Consider the following 23,388-nt stretch of genomic DNA (forward strand, 5'->3'; position numbering starts at 1 on the left):
AGCATGCATTAGTGTTGTATTCTTGTCTATGGCATCATCATGCAAAAGAGAATCTTGTGAAACAAAAAGTCCTGACTCTTCCCTTTGTGTCTTTTCTGGGGCACTGGGTTGGTGTGTAATCTTAGACTGACGAAGCTCTGCCTCTTCAAAAGAAACAGAACCATGCTGCACAGGACAGGGAGCACAGACAACATCTAAAGGCTGTTCAGTACCAACCTTCTGTTTAGGTGTGTCCTCATCCATATCATCATTATCCATAGCAACATTCCTAGGTAAGCTTCTAGAGCGTTCACCAATGGGCTCAGCAGCAGAAATTCCTGCACTTTCAAGCGATTGCTGCCTACCCCAGTCACTAGTTCTCGGCCTTTTAGAAGCTGGCAATATTTGCTCGGACTGACTTCTAGAAACCATCATGCTGCGCTCCACTAAAGCATCATGCTCGGAATATTCCTCACTGTCAGTTGATGAGGCAGAGAAGCTGGATGCACTGTCGTCCTCCTCTGTTTCATTGGAAGATGCCTGCTCATCCTCTGGTAGCTGAGTTTTGTATGTCTCTAGAGTGTCTATGTCAGTGTGCTGCTCAAACAAAGAGGGCTGGCCTTGGTCAGACGTGCCAGGTTCTTGGAAGAATGGAGACGTTGGTGTTGGAGTAGTTCCAGTTGACATTGCCTCTGGAGATGTGAACCCTTGGTATGCCAGTCCTTCTCCTGTGTCCTCAGTGGAGGTTGTCCCCTTGTCGTCTTCACTGTCAGGCTGTGATGTCTGTACTTCACTTTCATCTGACAACCCTTCTGCCTTATACCCTGAAACTTTTGTCCACCTGTCGATGTCTTCACCACTGCTTGCAGCTGACATATATTTGTCATCATCAGTTTGTTCTTGAGGCACTGGTTCTCTGTCTGTAGACATGGGAAGAATTGGTTGAACCTTCTCATCTTCAGCTAGTACTTTGTCTACAGTGCCAGTAGGGACTTTGTGTCCATTTGGTGTGCTGGTGTCAACAGGTGGAGGTAAATCACTTGTTTCTAATATATCTCCTGCAGTTGCAGCAGAGACAAATGGTTGCCATTCTAACACATCCTCTTTCTCAGGGCTTTTCTTGTCCTGGTTGCTTTGCTCACAAACACCTGCCTTGGGATGTGAATCATCAGCATCTGCAGGAGAAGGCGCTGACACTGTTCTTACTTCATCCTCAGGCAAGTCATCCTCCTCAATGCTATCAACCCAAGTCACTGTATCAGGCTCTTCAGATGTTTCCTCATGATCAGACTTGTCAGTCACCAGAGCTTCCATATGGTCAAGTGCATGTATGACAGCGTCAGCTGGAACAATGTCATTATTGTTCTCCACATGTCTACCATCCAAGGTACCTTGCTCCACTGGTTCTTTGTCATCCTCTGAAGAATATATTATCTTGACAACCTCTGGATATAAGTTCTGATTTTCAGAATCAGGGGATATATCAGCAATAGGTACTGGTGCTTCATCATCTTCCAACCCAACCTGTTGCACAATGCCCTCTGCCTTGTCTTCAGATGTACCTTCATGACTTGAAATAGAGGAATCTTCCTGTGTGGTGTCTTCATGTTCAGGACCAATGGATGCGTCAACATTCTCAGGCAGCACTTCTTCCTGGTCCTGCTTTAACTCAGGCAAATCTGCTACCACTGAAGCTCCCTCAGAAGTCATTTCCGACACTTCTGATACTGGGTGTTCATGTTCTTGTAGTGATGGATCATGGACAACAATGGGAGTAGGTTCTGCATCTTGCAACTCTTTTGTGCTGTCTATGTCTGTAGCATCCTCAGCTGATGTGGATGGAACAGATGCTATCTCAGGTGACATGACATCACGACGGGCCTGTGCTTCCTCTTCCACATTGACTTGGTGTACATCTGAAGGCTCTTGCATGGGGGGAGGGGTCAAGAGTGAGGTGCTATCATTATCATTGTCAAGTTCATCATCAGTCATGCCAGTATCACTGTCTTCATCAACACATGAGGTTTTGTGTGGCTGTTGTTGGGGACCAGTGGAAGCCACTGCAAAATTTGGACCAGCATATGGCTGATGCTCTCCATCAGGCTCTGTTCTCTCAGGAAGTTCTCCCACAGGTTCAGCTTTACTGGCGTCTCTAAAGGCTTCCTTGATGGCCACGGATACCACACTGTCAGCTAGCATTTCAACTTCTGGAGAGGAGACCAGGGTCTTGTCTGAGATGTCTTCCACCGTGTCTTCCAGACTTACCGTGGAGCCATATGTGGAGGTGTCTGAGCTGAGAAGCTGGAAGGATTTCTGGTAGATCAGGGTGTGATCCGAGGAGTCCTCCAGGCTGGCTGTGGACGAGTATGTCGATGTGTCTGAACTCAGCAGCTGGAGAGACTCCTTCTGAGAATCATCTGCCAATCTTGCAGGTGTTGCCTTAGCTGCTTCCTGCCCCTTGGCACTACTGATGTTCTTTCTGCTATAAGCCGGGCTCTTTTCAAAGTCAGACAAGTCACTCTCACTGTCAGTAGTAAGGACGGAGGTTACAGCCTCAGTCACGGCTTTGCTGATGACCCTCTCGGCAAAGTTTTCCACTTGCTGAGATTCAAACACAAAGATGTCTTTCTTGGCCAGTGAAGCTGACCCAATGTCATTTTGTGTGACATCCTTGCCTGAGTCGTCGTCTTCTGTATCTTCTTCTACTTGATGTTCAGATTCTTCCCCGTCTATCTCATGTTCAATGTGATATGTGATGCAGCCTGCCACTGAGCTCACTCGTGTTGTTTCTACAATGCGTGGAATTGCCTTGTCAGCTTCTTCAGAGAAGTCATCTTCAGGAGATTCTGTTTGTAGGGAATCCTCCTCCACATCAGAACCCTCCACAACGATCTTCCTGAAAACCAACTCAGCAGGAGTGCTAACCTGCTGAGACGGTATGACTTGAACTTTCTCTGAAGAATCAGCTGCATCTTCTTCCTCTGAAGTAGTTTCTGGAGTAGGGAAGCTATCCCCAGGACGGCCCAACCTGTTTGACTCATACTGTGACTTCAGCTCATCAATGGTGGTTCCCTCTTGTATTTCCTGAGAAATCCAGCTCATCGCACCATCAACTGTCCTGATGGCAAACTCCTCAGCAAAGAATTCTATGGCAGGAGAAAGAGGCTGTGGGGGTACAATGTCCTTCTGTGCATTATCTCGCACCTTCCTTGATGCAGCAGCTCTTTCTTTCACCAAGTGACTTGTTGGGAAATGTTTCTCAAGGTGTGGGGTTAGGTCACCAGGAGACACAACCTTCTGTTGTTCAGTGCTGGAAGATGTTGAAGACAGAAACAAGTGAGGTTTGCTGTCTTGAACAGGTGGTCTGGTAGAAGATGTACTTCCTCCTTGCACAGGTGATTTGACAGTTGGGTCCCCTGCAGCAAACTCTCTGCTTCTGGTTAACTCTGAATCCCCAACAAGTTGTTCATCATGACTACCAGCCATATCCATGTCATCAGTATTTGTTACTTGTGTGTGTTGGACAGTATGTTGCTCTGTATTTGCTATGCTATCAGTATACTGGCTGATGTCTTGCTCCTCGGCACTTTCTGAACTAACTGCTGTTGCCCTTTGGTCAGGCTTGTCCAATGGGGTGTCTACTGATGCACCTGGGTGACTGTCTATGCTGTCACTGTAATGGATGGGGTCGTCTGTGCTGGTGACAAGGTTTTGTTGTGCAGTGGTCACTGTAGCTTCTGCACTTGCCCCATGCTCTGACTTTGTCCTCGATGTTGGATCTGAGTATTCAGATACAGATTGTTCTGTAGTTGTTGTACTGTCACTTAACTGGGTGATATCTCCTGTGTCAGTGGTGAAGTCTGTGCTGAAGTTCTGTTGTCTGGTACTTTCTGTATCTACTACAGCTGACAACCGCTCTGATGTATCCAACTGTCTTCCTGTTGTTTCATCTGTGTACTTGGAGGCAACTTCTTTGTGTGTCCCACTGTCACTTAACTGGGTGGAATCTTCAATGTTGATGCCAAAGTTTTCTTCCCCAACACTTTCAGTACCAAATGTAGTTACCGCTTTCTCTGGCATGTCCGACTGTGTTCCTGTGGATGTATCTGTACCCTTGTGGACATCTTCCTCTGTGTTTGTTGTGCTGTCACTATAATCAGTGGAATCTTCTGTGTTGATGCCAAGGTCTTGTTGCCCAGTAGTTTCAGTACCTACAGCAGTTGTGCTTTGTTCTGGCTTGTCCCACTGTGTCCCTGTTGTACAAACAACTTTACCTTGGCTATCAATATCAGGTCTATCTGTGCTATGTCTCCCTGACTCAGCATCCTCAGTCAATCTCTCTCCGTTGGGCAGGAACTGTGCACTTGAGGTACCAACTGCACTTGTAGCAGACTGAGTGTGCATCTCTGTTGTGGCTTTATCTGTATGTGTTCTAACATCTGCAGACTCACTCTGCACTTCTTCAAACCCAACCTCATCTACAACTACAGGTCCAGTTGTCAACGTCTTGTTAGTCGGTCTGATTGTTGTCTGTTGGCCACTTTCTACTGTAGATGGCAAGACTTTCTGTTCTTCAGTGGTCAAGAGGTTAGAAACTTCTACAGCCTGGGCCTGTATGTCACTAATTATGTGCAGAACACTTGGAAGGTCAAAATCACTTCCATCACTCTGTTCTTTGTCGCTCAATACTGTTGACTCTACTGCTAAATGATTGTCTCTCACGTCTGTAGATGTTTGCTCCTCCACTTCTCTTACAGGTTCTTCTGAAATATGACCATCAGGTTCTGAAAGCTCATCATCATGATGTTTTGTCTGACTCTCTTCAGCAAGATTATCCTTCAACTTCATAGCTGGAGCTTCTGGGCTTCTGTCGTCATTAGCTGAGTCAAGTCTTTCTTGTTTCTCCTCATTGGAGGCATCACTGTCAACTTCATGATCACTGCTCCTGTTGGCCTCAGCTAGGAGGTATCTATGATCAGCAAGTTCATCTTCTCGAGTGATCATCTCTGTCTCTTTAGTCTCTTCCCTCTCTGTTTTTGCGGTCTTCAGCTCTTGCCAGTCTTTGTCAAGATCAGGCCTTTCCCCTGAAGTGGGCTCTGGTTTTTTGGAGTCAACCTGTTTGGTTTCCTGCTCTGTCCCTTCTTGTGGCACTACTGGTATGTCTTGATCAATCTCTGCTGGTTGGCTCTGCTTTTCATCGACTGTTGTTACACTGTCTTCCTCTAGGACTTCACTTCCCTGCTGTTTATCATCATCTTTATCTTCGGCCCCTCCTTCTTCCCCTAATGAGTCTTCAGACACCTGGTCATCAGCCCTTGAAGATTCTTCCTTGTCCTCTTCTGCTATTGGTTCTGCTGCCGGCATAGAAGCCTCCCCTACCTCGGAGCTCACCCTCCTGGCTGCTGGAGTCTTCCTGGGTGACTTGGGCTCATCTTCTGACAGTGAGTCCACTGAGTAAACCCCATCTGACTCTGTACTGTCTTGTAGCTGTTTGACTCGTCTGTGGATCTTAGGTGGAGATGACCTGTGGGCTCTGTCTGACAGGGAATCATCAGAGAACGTGTCTGTCTCTGAGGGAAGTTTTCTGGTGTATCTTACTTTCCGTGCAGGTCTTGAAGGTTGCTGCTTGCCTGCAGGTAAGCTACTGCCCTCCTTGGTGTCAGCAAGGGAATCATCCGAATGCATGCTGTCATTGTCTGAATCAACTGTCTTTGATACAGGTGCAGGGGTATCTTGTTCTTGTGTTACATCTTTGTCCACGCTTTCTCCTGTAGCACTGCTGGGGGTATGCTGCTGCTGATCCTCTTTTGTTAGTCTTCCTTGCTCATCAACAATAGCAACTTCCTTGCCATTAACAGCAGCCTTCTCAGACTTCCCAGGTTTTGCCTCTGTAGGACTGTCAGCTTCATTCAGTGAGTCAGCAGAATACCTGGCAGCTTCATCATCCCCGTCAGCAGCAGCGTCTCCAGATGAAGGTTTCACTGCCGGTACTCCGGCACGTGCCTCCTTGTCAGGAGAGCTATCTGATGCAAGGCTGTCCTTCTCAGATGGACTCTCTCCATCTTCCGCAGGCTTCTGTGGCACTTCCTTAAGGTTCAGTGATGTAGGACTTGTAGCAGCTGGCCGTGTCACCTCTTCTGTAGTTACCCTGTCTTCCTGTGTAGGCACGTCAACTGAAGACTTTTCCTCTTCCAACCCAGCAGCACTGGCTGATGTGACGTCTGCATCAACCATCATCTCTTCCCCGAGTTCAATAACAGACGAGGCGTCGTCTCCTCCCTCTGTTGTCTGTGACGTCACATCAGAGCTCACAGCTGTGGAAACAGTTTCCATTGAAGACTGCATTTCTGCCGTGGCTTCGATGTGGACATTTACTCCTCTTTGTGCTGCCTGCCCGTCACCAGCCTCCACTGCCTTCTTTAAAGCTGCCACTGCTCCATCCTCCCATGCATCTTCAAGAGAATCGGCACTGTCCAGACTGTCTGCTTCTACTTCTGAAGGGTCCTTACTGACCTTTTTGCGTCCCACTTTTTTCACCATGAGGGAGTCACTCTCAGGACTAGTCTCCCCCTCAGCCATTAGAGAGTCCACAGAGTAGATACTCTCATTGTCAGAGCTTGCCTCAATTCTCTCCTTGATGGGCAGGGGATGTACAGTAGGGGCCTTTGGAATGGAAGGCCTTTCAGCACCCTCTTCTCCTTCCAGAGAGTCATCAGAGTAGACACTCTCCTCTGTGGCCTCTGTCATGACATCATCCATTGCTATGGAAACAGATGAAGTGCCACCACTCAGAATGGAGCCTTCCTGACTGGATGGAGTATCACCTCTCTTTGCTCTTTCTGCAAGTGTCTTCTTGATATGTGCACGGACTTTGGATTTTGGCCTGTACTTTTCTACATTGGGCTCTGGGCCTATAACATAGGATGTGATTTTTCTTGGCTTCCCTGTTGACCCTTTTTGTACAGGAGACTTGGACTTTCTGCCTTTGCTGTCAGATTTGGAAGAAGCTTCTGATGGAGACTTGGACTTAACTGAAGGATCGGACCTTGTGGAAGCATCACTTGGAAAAGACCTTGGAGAAGAGCGTGTGGGAGATGTTACAGAGGGAGATCTTGCAGCAGGAGAAGGTGTCTTTCTCTTGACTGGACTGGTCACTTTAGGGACTGCATCAGTCTTACCCACAGAAGCCTTACTATCTCTACTAAGGCTTGCGGGTTTCTTGGGGACAGGAGGCTTGACTTTCTTGTCTTCTCTTGCCTTGCCATCTGGTTCACTTCTTGGTGTGCTCTTGACTTTTTTCTTGAGATCATCCAGCTTGGGTTTGGGTCTTGTGATTGGTGGTTTGGGCATTTGGCTCTTCGACTTTGTGGCAAGTAAAGAGACAGCTTTAGTTGGCTTGGTTGGGGGCAGTGGCTTTGTGGGAGAAGTGGTCTTTGTAGGTGATTTTGTTCCAGAACCAGTTTTAGGAGGCGAGCCTACTCTTTTCACAGTCTTTGTTGGAGATTTAGCAGCTTCTGTTGGCGACGTTTCATCTTTAGCAGCTTTTGTTGAAGAAACTTTCCTCTCTACTGATTTTGTTGGGGACGTTTCCCGTTTGGGTTTGGCACCTAGTGACTTTTGCGGCTTTGTAGGTGAGAGTACTCTTTTCTCTTGCGAGGTTGCACTCTTTGAAATGTCTAGTTTAGGTTTGGTTGCAGACTTTGCTCCAGCAGGACTGCGAGGGGAGGTTGTTCTTGAACCCCCAACTGGAGGTTTTCTCTTGGGAGGGGTGGGAAGGAGTCGAGATGACGGGCTTCGAGACCTGATATCTGCAAGGGCTGACATACTGACACTACTGCTCGTGGTCTTCACAGCACCTGCAGACTTAGATCTCCTGATGGGTGCCGGGGAGGGAGAAGCCCCCTCCTCGCCTCTCAGACTTCTGGCAAATGCGTCATGTGCGATGGAGTCTGCAGACCCATATCTTCTAGCCGATCTCACACTGTAGAGGGAATCTGTATCAGATGTACTAAGGGACAGCGGCGTATCTGATCCCCCGCCACCACCACCCATCCCTCCTACCGACCACCAGCGAGGCTTCCTTTCATCCCCTGCTGACCTGGGCCTTTGGTAAGGTGTAGGTCCCCAGGTGATGGGTGATACGTCTTCTGGCCTGTCAATAAACCTTCTTCTCGGCCAGCGCTTTTTGATATTGGCCATGGCAGCACTGTCAGATACCGTGCTCCAATCTTCACTCAAAGTCTCTGCCACAGAAGAAGCTCTTGATGCCGACACTGCCCTTCTGTTCAACATATCACCCCTGTCTTTTCCAACAAAGCTGCCAAATGATGATGAGTCTGCATTGGACTGGGAATCAAAAGCACCTTTAGTCTGCTGAACTGCTTCCAACCTGGCCGAAACTTGCTCGAGAAAACTGGACGGTGTTTGGGTATCTTCCGACTCCACTTTTCTCCTATCCAAGGGAAATGTCTGAGTTTGGTCGGCCTTTACCTCCACACGAGTGGTCATGGTTTCAATGGATACAGAGATCCCTGAGTCAGTCTGGTCACCACTGTCATGTAATATCTTTCCTACAGAGTCCTCTACATGAAACACTCGAGGTCTGTGTTTCTTATCTGGCTTGGTTAGTGGTTCAGAAGAATCCCCTGCCTCTTGCAAGAGCAAACTTACTGAGTCTGTTTCTGCCTGCGCTTTCTTGACCACGATACGTTTCTCCCGATGCACGGTTGTACCAGTTACAACAGACTGTTTCTGTTCTTTTGCCTTTGTCTGTGTTGCAGAGCCTTCACTCTGTAATGTTGACACAGAACTTCGTTCTCTTGTTGGACTCTTTGGTTGCAGCTGCCTTTGCCGTTCCTTCTTAGGACTGGTAGAACGAGTGCCGTTAGCAGGAGAGCCATGATCTTCTGATACTGAACTTGAGGAAGGGGCAGGTCTGGTCTTTGGTTTCACAGGAGGAAGCTGACCTGCACTAAAGGGGTTGTCATCACTCGCATCATGGAGCGCTCTTTTCCTGACATACGTACGCCCATTCTTCTTGTACGTTGTTGGTGACTTGCTTCTCTCCGGCACAGGTACCGAGCCCTCCTCCTCCTTTTCACCTTTGGAGTTTGCCTGCCAGGCTTTCCTCACACTGCTGGGAGAGCCAGGATACAGCCTAGCCGTCACCTCCTCCGCTGTAGGCGACGGTTTCTCCTTGGTGGGAGAACTACCTTCCCTTGATCTCCGCCTCGTGAGAGCTGCCTTGCTCTTCTGCCCACTATGCTCCATGGACATGGACATGCTGGAGTCTGACATGCTGGGCAGGGACATGCTGGAGGTGGAGTAGTTGCTGGGTGTGGGGGAGCCGCTCCTGGGAGAGTGACAGAGTGGAGTCATGGTGGCGGGGGTGAGGGTGGAGGGAGTCTGCCCCTCGCTCATCTCCTCCATCTTCAGCAGTCCCAGTTTGGGGTGAGCCTTGACGGTGGTGGCCACGCTGGAGGAGTCGTCGTCGGTGGAGGCCTTGGGGCTGACGTAGACGTTTTCGTCCTGAGCCCCGATGGGACTAACTCGGTCCATCTCCAGCGCCATGGTGTCGTGGTCCATTCGCCAGCGCAGCTGCTCAAAGAGCCGCTCCTTCTCCTGCAGCTCCTTCAGCCGCGTCTCATCAATCAAGACCTGCAAATGATAATAGTTCAGGTAATTTATATGTGAAAATATTCATGAGAAATCATAAAGTAAATAGTGTGTTTGTGTGCTAGATAAAAAATTTCAACATTTCTGAAGAGAAACCACTTTAGTTTTTAACTAATACAGCAACAACAAGTGCAGATAATAGCAAACAATGCCCACACACAGCAGCACATTATTGCATTTCAATATTGATCTGTGTTGGGAACTGACTCACAGAGGTAATCTGTTAAGACAGATCAACATTGATTTCATTCATGAATAATTTAAGTCATGCTCTTGAACTTAGCTGGTACTATATTGATGCTGAGAGGCACTCTATGCATCAAAGTGTCAGAGACCCTTGTGTTGAAATTTTTCATCCTCTCAAAGAGCACGCACAAAACAACTCCAGTGAAACAGACCTGATCCGTTAGCGTAGTGGCTGTAGTTGACACGGACTGAGTGGTTGGCTTTGCCCTGTCCCTGGGCTGGCCCATCACGTCGTACTGTATCCCTGTCTCCCGGGATTCCATGCTGTCTGTCTGCACAGCAAACTCCTGTCTCTCCAGCTGCTGCTGCTTCAGTTTGAGATCTTCAGCTGTGTTAAAAAACAATGTGGGAAAGTATGGTTAAAATGTATCTACATTGTAGGTTAAGTAGCAGTACCTTCACATCTTGATTTGATAAATCACCAGCTAGCCTTGTACTACAAACTGTGGCCAATACCACTACATATTAAAGCAGAAAGGATGTTTCCTTCAATTATACACATCAAAGGAAACCTTCTAAAGATAGCTGTCTACCTTCTTGTATCTCCTGGGCAAGTCTTCTCCTTGCCTCCTGGATCTCCTGCTCTGCCACAGACTGCGCGCCGTCTGCCTCCTGTCTGAGTCTCTCCAGTAGTGCTCGCTGTCTCTCGATGGCTTCTTGATGGGCCTTTTGCTTCTCTGCCATCTCAGCCTGCAGACGCTGGTGTTCCTCTTCTGCCAGCACCCGCTGCTGCTGAAGCTCCTCCAGCTGACGTCTGTGTGCACAGATAAAAGGGAGCACTTAGATACATGCACATCTTCAAGGGAAGAAATAAAATTGCTCTTCCAATGGCAGAGCTCTTCCCTGGAGGTTCAAAGGAAGGAATATCTCTTGATGTCTGCTTGTGATGTCTGATTGATAACTATATTTGGTGGTAAGACACGCTTGAAATTACCTTCAAGCAGTTCAACGTCACTGCATTTTGGACTCTAGCAAGTCAATCAGATTTTCCTAGAAAATGGTAACCAGTATAGAGAGGAGCCACGGAAACTTGTAGTTAGTGTGTCTTAGTATGAAAACAATATGGATGTTCAAAATATCATAACTCCATAAAATATCATCACAGCACCAATAAAATGAAAACTATAAAATTGAAATGCAAAGATAAAACTAGCAAAATAATATAGCTGTGATTGTGGGTGTACATTGTAGTACATCTTAATACATGAAAATGTCACATAACCTAATAATAACCCTTTGGAGACAGAAAGATAAATCTTCTAGCAGAAAATTACTATTTTGCTATTAGATATACCAAACTTCATGCATTTAGAATGTAATAGATATGGCAAATATGACAGTTCTTACCCATTACATGAAAAGATAGAGCTGATGTTTCTCCATTACTGTTATCAATTCAAACAATGTTACAATCCTTTCCAACCCTTAAGAATGATTCCTCCAAAATTGAATTACCAGTATTGGAAATGTCATTTCAGTATCATATTGGCAATGTTGCAATGAAGCAGGAATATAACAGACTGCAAAAATGCTTTGATCTTGACTAGTAAGAATAGACTCGGTCATTTTCCTATACATGTATTTGATTAAGTACAATGTATATGCAGCAATAACTGCACTGATGACAATGTGAACATGTATAAACTTAAAAATAGTAATGACACAATTATAATTTATACTGACTCTATCAAAATTATTAATATTCACCAGAGCAAACTCACATACTGTTAGCATTGACCATGAGCTTCCATCCAGTGCATTATGCATTCAAGAAATGTCTGACCTGTGCAGTATTCGATTACATTGTCTAAAACCACTCAGAATGGGGATTAGGAGCCTATCTGCAGCACAAAGCTGCTGTCATGTCTTTGAATTTGAGGGGATTCTGTGGAAACTCATACATGCTGCTTGACTGTGGACAAAAGATGTAAAAAGGCACAAAGCTTAGAACCTTGCCACATCATCACTACACATCATGATCAGTCAAACAGGCTGAATACTGAATGGCTGAAGGCCAAATATTCTCTATACAGAGCCTTTTTATTAGAGGCATTCCTTACAAAAATTGTACAAAACACAAACTCAAGGAACCCACAATTAGGGAGATGATCTCTGGCAAACCTACAATACAAACACTAGCCGTACAAGTATTACATACATGCATCCTACTTCCGTTTTGGACCAGCCCTTAATTTTGCCAGATTACAGTTACAGTAGGAAAATTAGGCCCCCACAAGATTGGACGTCACAAAACGTTAGGTGAGCTCGTAGCTTTGTAACAAAAGGTCGGGCGACATCTAACAAATGTTCAGTACAATATCTGTTGTGCTCAGTCAAATGAGAAATAACATTGATTTCCCAGAGTGGAGATATGGCAGAGGTCCAGACGGGCGTCTTGCTGCAACGGAGGACCATCAACAACTGTGGGCACCGCTAACCTCTCCCTGTAATGGCCTGGACAAGTCCTGGCGCCACCAATAAGACAGGCCGTAAGGTAGAGTCAAGGAAATAACATGTACATTTACAGCCTATCAAGGACCACATTATTATGGACTCTACCATACAAAAATCTGTATGGCCAACACGTCCTACAAAATATATGCAAATACCAGAAAAATTCCAGGGATATGCTTATTTACGTTCTGCAGTAGAAAGCAGGGATAATTTCTGGGAAAACTGACACAGACAATGGTAAATCTCCCCGAGGAATCCCATCTTCTGGGAAAAACACCGCTGTGACAAATTTCCTGCTAGGCTGGTGGTGCCGGCAAATCTATAACATGCAGGATGCAAATCCAGGAGAGAAGCTTGGCCGACAGCCAGGCTGCACTTGATTCTCTGTAGCACCTGGGGATCATGTCGTAAGTGCATTGCTTACGTGTTATAGTAATCTATTACGTATGCAACCCTTGCAGGTGGTTGTGGGGCATGTGAACTCTGTGTCTGACCCAGAGGACACTGTAAATACAATGTAACAATGAGATAGTTTTGTACATTGCTCACACTTTTTGATTAATTGCTGTTCAAAGGGATTAAAATAATAGGACACTTTCATTGCAATAAGAATGTCTGCTACATGTTTGGCCTCCAGAGAAAGACTCAAGAAAATAAATGAAACCACCGACAACCAGTTTTCTGTTTCAACTACATTTCTCTATGTGAAACATATATTGATATGTGAAACTGATATATTGAATATAAAAATTGAGGGAAGGAAGAAGGAAGCTTACTAATGCACAATCTACATATTATAATAAGTTTCTCACAAACATATAGTACCAACAATACAATCATTTACACTAATGTCACTAATGTTTTGAAACAGTAGACAAGCCCATACTGTTAAAAATATTGGATAAGGTCAAAAAAATTTGGATTTAGTGCTGCAAGCCGTAGCTGACAGTACAAAAGATTAGTTTAGTGACACAGTACCAATCCTGAATCACAATCATCACCAGCCCTAGACTTGGTGAGAGTTTACTGGCAGAAGAAATTTTCTTGAAGTCAACAGGGCTGTGCCCCCAATTTGAGCGAAGAAGCAGGCCTACTGTATCACACACAGGAGGTTTAACCTATCGATGTGCCCTACCGGGTTTCTTGACTCTAATCTCTAATCTTCCTGAGTGCAGGGTCTGTGGAAGAGATGGTTCTCTTGTCTTGAATACAAAGTCAGCAATATTTTCTTAGAGAAATGCACGGTGAATACACTCTGGCTGGAAACAACTGGAGGATTTCTTGGGCAAACTGTTTTAAGACTGATGAAAAGATAGTCTTGTTTCTGCAAGGTGTGCCAGATTTATAAGATAACACAATGCTCATATCTCACAGAGCATGATTGACAACCAGTTCAAATATTATGCAGCGGAAACCTATATTATGCTCCATAATTTTTATATATCAGAAACAAGTCAAAGGCAATTAACAAGAATCAGAAGAACTATGCTGTTTATTAACATTACTAAGACCAGGAAAGCATAATATTTGAAGTCATTATGCAGGCAATATAATAAATTGGTAATAAGACAGCAACATTGCCTGAACTTCAGGGCTGTCACAAACATCAGACCAAATATCACATCTGTTGGAACTACAAAATAAAACACATTCTGTATGTAACAAAATTAATGCAAAATGCATGATCATAACACTAGGGTTAAAGCTGGTATATATATAAAGACTGAGATGTTGCGGCTTTAGCCCTTGACAATATTGGACACAGGTGACCGTGAGGCATCATATATTTGTAAGTTTAACAATAATCAATAATTCAGCACCACGTGTGGGTGCCATCAGGGCGAGGATGACTCACCCATGCCACATTACCCCTGCCACTGTTTCATGCCCCACCGGCAGCACACACACAGACGTATGGTGGGAGATAGGACATGTTCAACATGAGAGGTCTCCCCCAAGGTCAGCACAAAATGCATACATGAGGTCCTGGACTTCTAACAACTGCTGATTGATGGGACTGCATTCTGCCATTAGAACTGCCACTCACAGTTAACTACACCAGGGTAAATGCACGTATATTGCAAAACAAGAGCAATCTTTGTCCCCCAAGGAAACAAGGAAAGCAAGAAGAATGCAGTAAATGACCTGTGAAATAGACATTCTGGCTGTTTCTGCAATTATTCGCAGCCCAGACAGAAGAAGGATATTGGAACTGCGAGTTGAATCCTGCACAACTGCCTGTAGCAAAGTCTCCAGAGGTTAAACAGTATTCAATATTTCTATACTAACAGCTCTGGAACATACCCAAGTCTGCGGCTGATTTCTTTTCCCACCTCTTGGAGGTGATTGACTCTTACATTGTTGTACCATGTATGGGAGGGGATGTTACCATGGTTACATGTGAGGGTTACTTGAGGACAGTGAGGGACCTTTAACACTTCCAAAGTGACATACACACACATTCACATCTACATTTAACCTGTAGAAAATGGTACCCATGCTACTACGCAGAGGACTGGTTTTCCTAACTGTTACAATGACAACATGAAATCAAACACTTTCTAACAGGATGGTAAGTTACCTTGAGTCGGATGGACACACACCTTTGATGCAATTATTTTGTATTCACCTATACCCATGACCTTCAAAGTGTACTAGAGGACAAGTTAAGATGGACCACATGATAGTTGTTTTCCCATTAGTATTGGTATTTTATGAATGCAGCAGTTCCTGTGATGTGTGCAGTTTAAAGGACAATCCAATTCCCTCTGTACTTATAAACTCCCGCAGTGCATCTTTTACGATTAGCATTAAAACCTGCCATGATGATTGCAAAACATCTCACACAGTATGGACTAACACATTATGACTGGCAGAAAGGGGAAAATCTATCTCCTGAACATCTGTTACAAAAGATATTTATGTATGGAGTCGATATTGGATTTATGGTCTCATAAAAGCTGCACAGCCTGCAAACTATTCATGCTAAATAATGATATTTCTTAAAGTATCATCAGTGTCTAGAGGATATTTTTACAATGATATAATATAATGTTAATATCTACCAAGCCACAGAGATAGATACTGTACCAATGAAATACACTGGATTTGAAGATGTTTTTGAAAATGAAACCCGCCCTCTACAAAAATCAAAGAAGGTCACTGGTGGGGTCTATAATTCATCACATAACAATGCCAGACATTGTAGCTTGCAATTCAATGAGCCCGATGCCTCGTAGTAAGTCTTCTGTTCTACCACATCTGATAGGCACGATTTTGTTGCCTTGAAACAGATCATTACACACTGGCGATAAAACCAGTCTGACGATCTGATGGTCATTAGGAGAAATAGAATGCCATCACAGCGGCCAGCACCACGGAATAATCTTACCTGTCTGTATGTGAAGCGCCGTGCTACACCGGTGGAATATAAATCACCCTAACAGCTGCCTGCAGTCGCTGAAGTAATGCAGATAGAAGCGCTTCCCTTTTTACACTGAATATTGATAGCTCCCGGGCATGTTTCTGCTGAGATGGCAGCTAGTGTGGGAGGAAACTGTTATTGCGCTGTAGCCAGGACAGAATGATGGCATGACGTCATGGTGAATATATAGGGAGAGAGCCCTCAACAACATGCACTATAGATACGCACTCTGTATTGCAAATTGGATCTAATATCCATAATGGTTGGTTGCCCTTTCAGTACAGAACCTTTGCAGATCTAACCTTTGAAAGCTGCAAAGATATAAATCCTTAGCAATTTCCAGTGCTGAGGGCAGCTGGGTTGAAAGGTGTTAGTGACACCTTCTAAGAAAACCGACACTCGGCACTTCATGGCTACCAACAAGGGAGATAATGCAGGTTTCTGACAATCTGGGACTCAGCAAAGACCTTTTCTTGCTTTTAATACCATGGTGATATAACACAATACTGTTCATGGTTTCTCTGTAGGCAACCCTATACATGCCTATAAATATGAACAATGCTGCAAACCACCTACTGCCTAATGGAAGGAAATTTTCAAGCATGAATCAAGTCAATGAAACATTGTCCAACCAGGTAGTATAGTCATATAACATAACGTGAACTGCAGACATGAAGAACTGGACAGGTCTAAAGTGTTCATTCAAAACCTGAAAATCCATGTGGTGTCACTACATTTATGTGTTCATTCACATGATTATTGCATATTTAAACTACATTTGAATTGCACCTCCTATGTACATGTATTAGAGATCCAAGTCCCAGTTATAGAATGGATGCTAATACATGATGAGCATGTTCAAATTTGGTTGACCCTGAAAATTGGAAACTACAGGACATCGCAAACATCTGTCTGTACTAAGTCAGGATCCTCATACAGTATTCTGCGTCAGTGCCCATCCTTCATGGCCTGGTAATTTCCTACCATCAATAAGACCACAAATCACGACTCGCCGGAAAGCAATTCTATCTAATACTAGGAAACCATAAAAGGACTTTCCATGGATCACTTTAAAACACTCTGTGACTTTGAGAAATATGGGGCATCTCCCATGCACACGGAGTAACAGTAAACTTGGATAATCATTACGGAAGTTGTCAATAAAAGCGCCATATGGAACCCTAAATTTCTGGACTGACATTTGATTAGATATGCCCTTGATGGGATATAACAGAGGCCATCATTGGTCTGACATATGGGGAAAGGTAGCTATAACACAGATGGCAGAAACACATCAGTTTATCCAGGATTCTATCCTAACGGAAGCCATAAAGGATAATTTTAAAAAGTGTTAAAAGATTTTCATTTCATTTTACAAAACTTGCATCATCCGTGATATGTAATAATTGCAATGAACCAATAGACTATCTAATATCAAAACATCTACAAGTCAACACCAAATGTAATACCTACATTATGATATCTGTATGCAATCAACCTGTCTGTATCATTTAATACTTCTATTCCTCATTGGGCAGTTGCTAAGCAACACCCAACCTGTCACTGAATCAGATATTCTTTCATCATAAACCAATACATAAACAGATAAAAGCCATTGAGTGCCCAGATTGTAAGATATTTATGAACCAGCTATTGAATGGTACACTGTGATTTGAATACTTAATATAAAAGCATCATAAACTATTTCATTGCATGAGGCAAAATGTCTTTCAGATATACACTTAGTTTAGTGCCCAACCAATGAAAACATGCTAAATCACTGAACACATTTTTTTATGAGGGATAAATAATGTGAGCTAGCAGTGAAGCTTGATGGGTAAGCATTGAATGACTGTGGTCTGAGTATTCCATATAAAGTTATGTTCTTACTTAAAAGGCAAGGTTTTATACCATTTTCATTAGTGGGGTTGAGATAACAGTCCTATAAACAAGTTACAGTGATAATACTGGGGAATAGAAATATACACACATATGACTGGCTGGGGAATTGGACACTGTGTGACAATAATATTTTTTACAGCAGATATGCACTGGATTTTTTTAATTACACGGTTACCAGATTTAATTGAACACTGTGTGACAATGATGATATTTTTTACAGCAGATAAGCACAGGAATCACACTGTTACCAGATTTATTTTTCTTCAAAAGGCAGTACAAGCAGAAAGAAACTGTAAGCTGATTAAGCTGTGACCTTGGCTTGCGACCTTCCCAGCGAGACTGGCTCCTGACTTTCATGCACGACAGCGGCCATGATTTGTGAGAGACAACCCGGAGCAGGTATGATGTATCCTGGTGCTAATGCTAGCAGCTGGGATTTCTACCTTGCTATCAAACTCTTTGTACACTTCACATCATTTAAGCATGATATGTGTACAGGAAGTAAAAAAATTTTCAGATGAATTTTGAAAACAAAAATCCACAGAACAGATGCATAGATTGAAACATGAGTACTTCACCTTTCTTTGAAGATTTCACACTTTAAAAATATTCTACTGTACAGAGTGACTGATTCACCGTCAAGTTTGAAAAGTTTCTCCCTGACCCTTTCACCCAGCCATGCACAGTAAAACGTTGATGAAGCTACAATCAATAGACATCTAATCCAATAAGTGCTAGTCCAAGACAGACTGAATGGAGAATGCCGGGCATTAGGTACCGTGCAGTGCTAATAGCTGCCACTGGTCTTATCAAAGTTTTGTGCCGAGTCAAGTATATTGAGCTGAGAGACTTAGCCTGGGGCAGCCATAGTCCTTTATCATGTCTGTATGGAAACTTTAACGATTGTACTAGCTTATCTAACATCAATACCAATATCACTGAGGACAGCTTGCAATGTAATTGCGGTAGAAATTTGAAATTAGATTATACAGCCATGCTGGTTTTTAAATTAGTGGAATTTTGGCATCATCTAATTTGAAACATATCATAAACCTAACTTTTACAAAAACACTCTAATTTGATCTGAATTTTTCAATGTCAATTTTGGCATGTTTCTTGTTTTAGAATGCCATAATACACATGTAGATCTTTCAATGTTACTTGTAAATCCATAATTGGAAACTTCTAATAGATAATTCAGTATAGTAAAGGTTAACGCAGCTTTAAAATACAAAACCAACTGATGCAACCAAATTTGGGAAAGCCTGCCCACCAATAATGATCATGAATCTATTCAGGTTTCACCAGCAAATGTGTCTAGATCAATAAGGACACACAGTAGCTGCTATGTCTGTAGCATATGGTGAACTATAGGACCTTTGACATCAGCTTTTATTCTAAGCTATCTGCGCCATCTACATGTACTTATAGTAGATACCTGGAAATGATGATATCATAATTATACATTTTATTGCTTATAACAAGCTTAAGGGTGGAAATCCCTAAGAAGACAAAGGTACTTAATTTAGCACTCTGTATTGTATACTATTTAAAAATGATGACAGTGGTAAAACATAAATATCAATGACATGCAATAAAACAAATGAGGATCTGTATCGAATAACACACTGTACATTGAACATGAGAATGATTAGAAAAATCTCAATCCCCGGTTGGACAAGTGAGGAAAATCAAATTAACAACAGTTGAATTCCAGGAAGTTACTGTCTGTCACCCCTCGTCTCATTACATGAAAAGGTCTGTGAACTTGCAGAGATAGACAATGCAGGCCTGTAGTGACTTGTTACACCAAATCTTGCTGGCTCCAGTCTGTCCGTCTGTACACAGAAGACTGAAGGGAAGGGCATTCACAGCTAATAACCATGCATAATAGCTTTAAAGGCCATAAGACAGCCTAGCCTGCGTGGTACATACAAGAACATGGACCCTTCACCTTTTCAAAGTTAAGCATAAAGAAATTACTTTTCAGCATTCGTCTCATCATCTATCCATCATAGACTATGTTTACTTCAAAGTGAAAAGTTTCCTTCATATTGGAACTAATTTGACTGTATTCTAAATACATGACATATGTGACAATCTGTTTAGGTTGCAAAGTTTAAGAGCAGAATGCAATTAGCTATACATGTAATAAAAAAGACAGGATGGGGTGATCATAATCGATAACCTGCCTGGTTTAGAAAACAGAGTATGCTGGTATGATTGATCATGTAAGTGTGCACTTGAAGTTGCTATATGTAACATCTGGGTACTGTGCCTTGACATTTAAGTAAAGGTGACTTTTCTTGTAGTTTTAAGTGCTACCAGAAGTCAGTATCAACGGCAAGAAAATCGATGGTACATTTTTCTGTGTTTGGCTGTTTTAAGTTTTCTTGAACATTAACATCTACCTTTTCTTGGCAGAATAGTTTCCATACTAGGTTTGATTTAGTTACGGTAAAACAAATAAAGACTCAAAGACTCATGTATTTCTGTAAGCCGAGGATTATCTTTTGCATCCTAATGACCTTTCCTGTGATATTTAGCAGGTGGTTGTGACTAATCCAACACTAATCCCATATACATATCTATGCGCATAAAGTTTTCTTAAGTAATGAAAAATTAAGGGGATTACGGAGCATACATCTTTATTCATGAATGGTACATCTACCTATAATTCTATATACTTGTTTAGTATCTTATATATATAGCACTTTGTTGAGATTTTTACATGAATTCATCAGAATACTAGCACTAATCAGATTTTTCTTCCTCATTTATGTTCTGCATTGTATATTATCATGGATGCCACATGATGAATACCTCTATCAAGATAGTAAATTTTGCAGTTGGAAGAATAAACAAATAAAGATACATAGTTTTTATTGTAATCATAATGCTTCCAGCCCACACATATAAAAACTACACAATTGTAATTCCATTCCATGAATTTCAACACAGTTCAATCTGTAAGCCGATGGAAATGGACATTTTCCAGGAAGTTAAGGTAATGTACCCAGATGGTTCTCTGTACTCCCTGGTGGATGTAGTAATCACACATACTTATCCCTGGGGAGCTGTGCATCTCATATGTGTGGTAATTATGGATAATCTGGAGACTGAAGCGTGGAGAACCATGGCCCCAGGATGGGAGCATCAAAAAGAGAAAAGAACAGCACACAAGAGCTGTACAGAATTATGTATTTATATCAAAATGTAGCTTTCATTCAAGTTAGATTTTGTATAGTAAGTCTCAAAGAGCCACACAGATCTAAAATCAAAGAACAGGGGTAAAAACTAAGTAACCGTTTCAAATTTCTGGGGAATAGTCCTCATTTGTATGTAAGGCATATAGTCAACATGGACGCTCCACAATTTGGCAACCTTTGCAAGAAGGCACTATGCGGCAGGAAGCAAATTTTCCATAATTGAGAGTAGCAATTTTTCATAATCAACATCGTCATGAGCTTTCCAGCCGAGTCTCCCCAACTTCCGCCCATATCTCAACATTACGGTAGATGTCTGGATCCATTATTTTGTGTGAGATAAGGAAATAATATAAATTTGCAACCATGCAGGAGTCAGTATTCCAAGAGAGAAAATCACTCAGATGTGTCCATCTACGTCCAATATCAAATGTTCTGACAGCTTTTTCAATAGAGATAAAGCCATTGAAATTACATTACAATGTTTATACAGTCATGCCTTCTTCCATTTTTTTTGCCACCTTATATGCAGCATGTACACCTAATGCAATGCATGGTACATGTGCAGAATCTTAAAAGGAAATGACTGAAGTCAAGGGATACAGGTTCAAGATTTTTTTTCTACAAAAAAGTAGTATTGTCAGGTTATCAATTTTACCGACTATGATTTATCTTTTGTACAGTTTGTCGATAGGACTCATGACTTGAAGAAGCAGATTAATTGTAGGTATGATTACTTTTCTGTACATGTATGTCCCAGTGGGTGTGGAGTATTGTTCCTACCCTGATACTTGTACCTCCCCTGGTCCATGTGACAGTCAGGACATGAACCCGGGGTCAACATGGCAAATGTAGAGAGGTCAACAACCATTCAGATGGGTTTTGTGGAAGGAATGAACTGACAAGATGGTCAGGCTTTCCTGATCTTGAGCCAAAACACTAGTAGGGTTTACAAAATGCTCTTAAGCACTTGGCACCTTCGTACAAACATAAACAATGTAAAAACAGCAACATAGATGGAATGTTTCTGTATTTCTGTTAAGTAAGTATGAACATCACCTTGCTCTTGACATGACTGATGCCAAGTCATAATAATGCAATCTTACATGTCTTAAAGCAGTTTATTGATTCATCATACAGGCATGAAGAGAAATTGAAAATACAAAATGGACCATTATTCATGCAGAAAAAGACACTGCACCAAACGCCAATTCATCAAGTTCAAAACTTACAACATACAGTTCTGTATTATCAACATTATGCAAACTGACTTGTTATTACAAAATTTCTTTATACATTTTTTATTCCCCCACCATAGTGACATTGATAGTGAATTGCACCACAGGGATAACAGAATGGACAAATTTTATGACGTTATAAAATTACTGTGGCTAAATTCTAATCAGGAAATATCACGCTTTAGGATTTGCGAATGTGACATCTCACATGAACATTCACATTTTTCTGAATTACATCCTGGTTGAAAAGGTACACAAACTTCTTTCTCATTCAGGCTGAAACAGGAAGGGGTGGTTGTATTGTCCTGAGCTTTAAGTAACTGACCCTACCTAATTTACATTAAATAATCCAATTCATCAGCAAACAAAAACACAGTATTGCTGTCAAAATGACCTTTGGAACTGTTTACCCACAACACGCCTCCATGATGACTATCACTGCCTGACCCGTGTCATGCTTGTTTTCATGCTATATAAAAAGGAGGAGCTCATGGTTATAATTTTCCCCATTAATCTGACTGAACCCCGCGGCTCATTACTGATGCTGGGAGCTCAGGTGGGAGGATGGGACTGACCTCTGTTCCCCTTCTCCAATCAACGTGCCATGCCTACAGATAACACATAATTTGTTGCGTTTTTTTGATTAAATATATTCTGCCTAGTTCATAATATCTTTGATTACTCACTGTCTGAATTATTCTGAATTATAATAATAGATTAATTTCAAAATATAATTTTTCATCATGTCAGAATTTTGCTGGCAGACACACCCAAGCTGAGTACAATTTGACAATGTCATCAAATTTTGTTGTGTCGGTTTCCTAGGGAGTGAACGACTTGCCACCATCATCAGACACTGGTCTCAAATTACACTGGCTCCGTAATTGTATATAATAATGGAGTCATTTAAATTGCTTCTTTAGGAGGGACTTTAATTCTCTGAAGATGAACGTATTTTAATGTTGAATCATTTGGGAGAATGCTTTCCCAAGCGTTGACTGTATCCAATCAATCTGCTGTGCATACTCCATTGATTAATATAATGATTCAATTTGTGAGAGACATGGTATCACAAAGAAGTGACCTGGATACTCTGTGTGCAGGGGAACTAACTACCATGTCAGTTGCTGAAGGGAAATTATCATTCTGACCTTCATCACACCAACCTTTGGAGGGGAAAATGATGGAGTGGCAGAGTCAGTCCTTAGCTAGGAAGTAATATGGCAGCTGGTTTTATTCTGTTTTGGTAGGGTTGCACCCGGAA

At 42.6% G+C, this 23,388-nt stretch overlaps 1 protein-coding gene across 1 annotated transcript in view; it reads right to left on the minus strand.

Annotated features, from left to right (window-relative positions):
* The window catches only part of LOC109474790 (mucin-12-like), a 93,909-nt gene that overhangs the window by 11,929 nt on the left and 58,592 nt on the right, over window positions 1-23,388 (minus strand). Inside the window, exons 25-27 of the mRNA XM_019775150.1 lie at window positions 10,434-10,654; window positions 10,053-10,228; window positions 217-9,636 (exon numbers count right to left, since the gene is read on the minus strand). Coding sequence (XP_019630709.1) covers window positions 217-9,636; window positions 10,053-10,228; window positions 10,434-10,654 — 9,817 coding nt within the window. The remainder of the gene's footprint in view (window positions 1-216; window positions 9,637-10,052; window positions 10,229-10,433; window positions 10,655-23,388) is intronic.

Source organism: Branchiostoma belcheri, unplaced genomic scaffold (genome assembly GCF_001625305.1).
Source record: "Branchiostoma belcheri isolate BF01 breed outbred unplaced genomic scaffold, Haploidv18h27 scaffold32, whole genome shotgun sequence".
Taxonomy (NCBI): domain Eukaryota; kingdom Metazoa; phylum Chordata; class Leptocardii; order Amphioxiformes; family Branchiostomatidae; genus Branchiostoma; species Branchiostoma belcheri.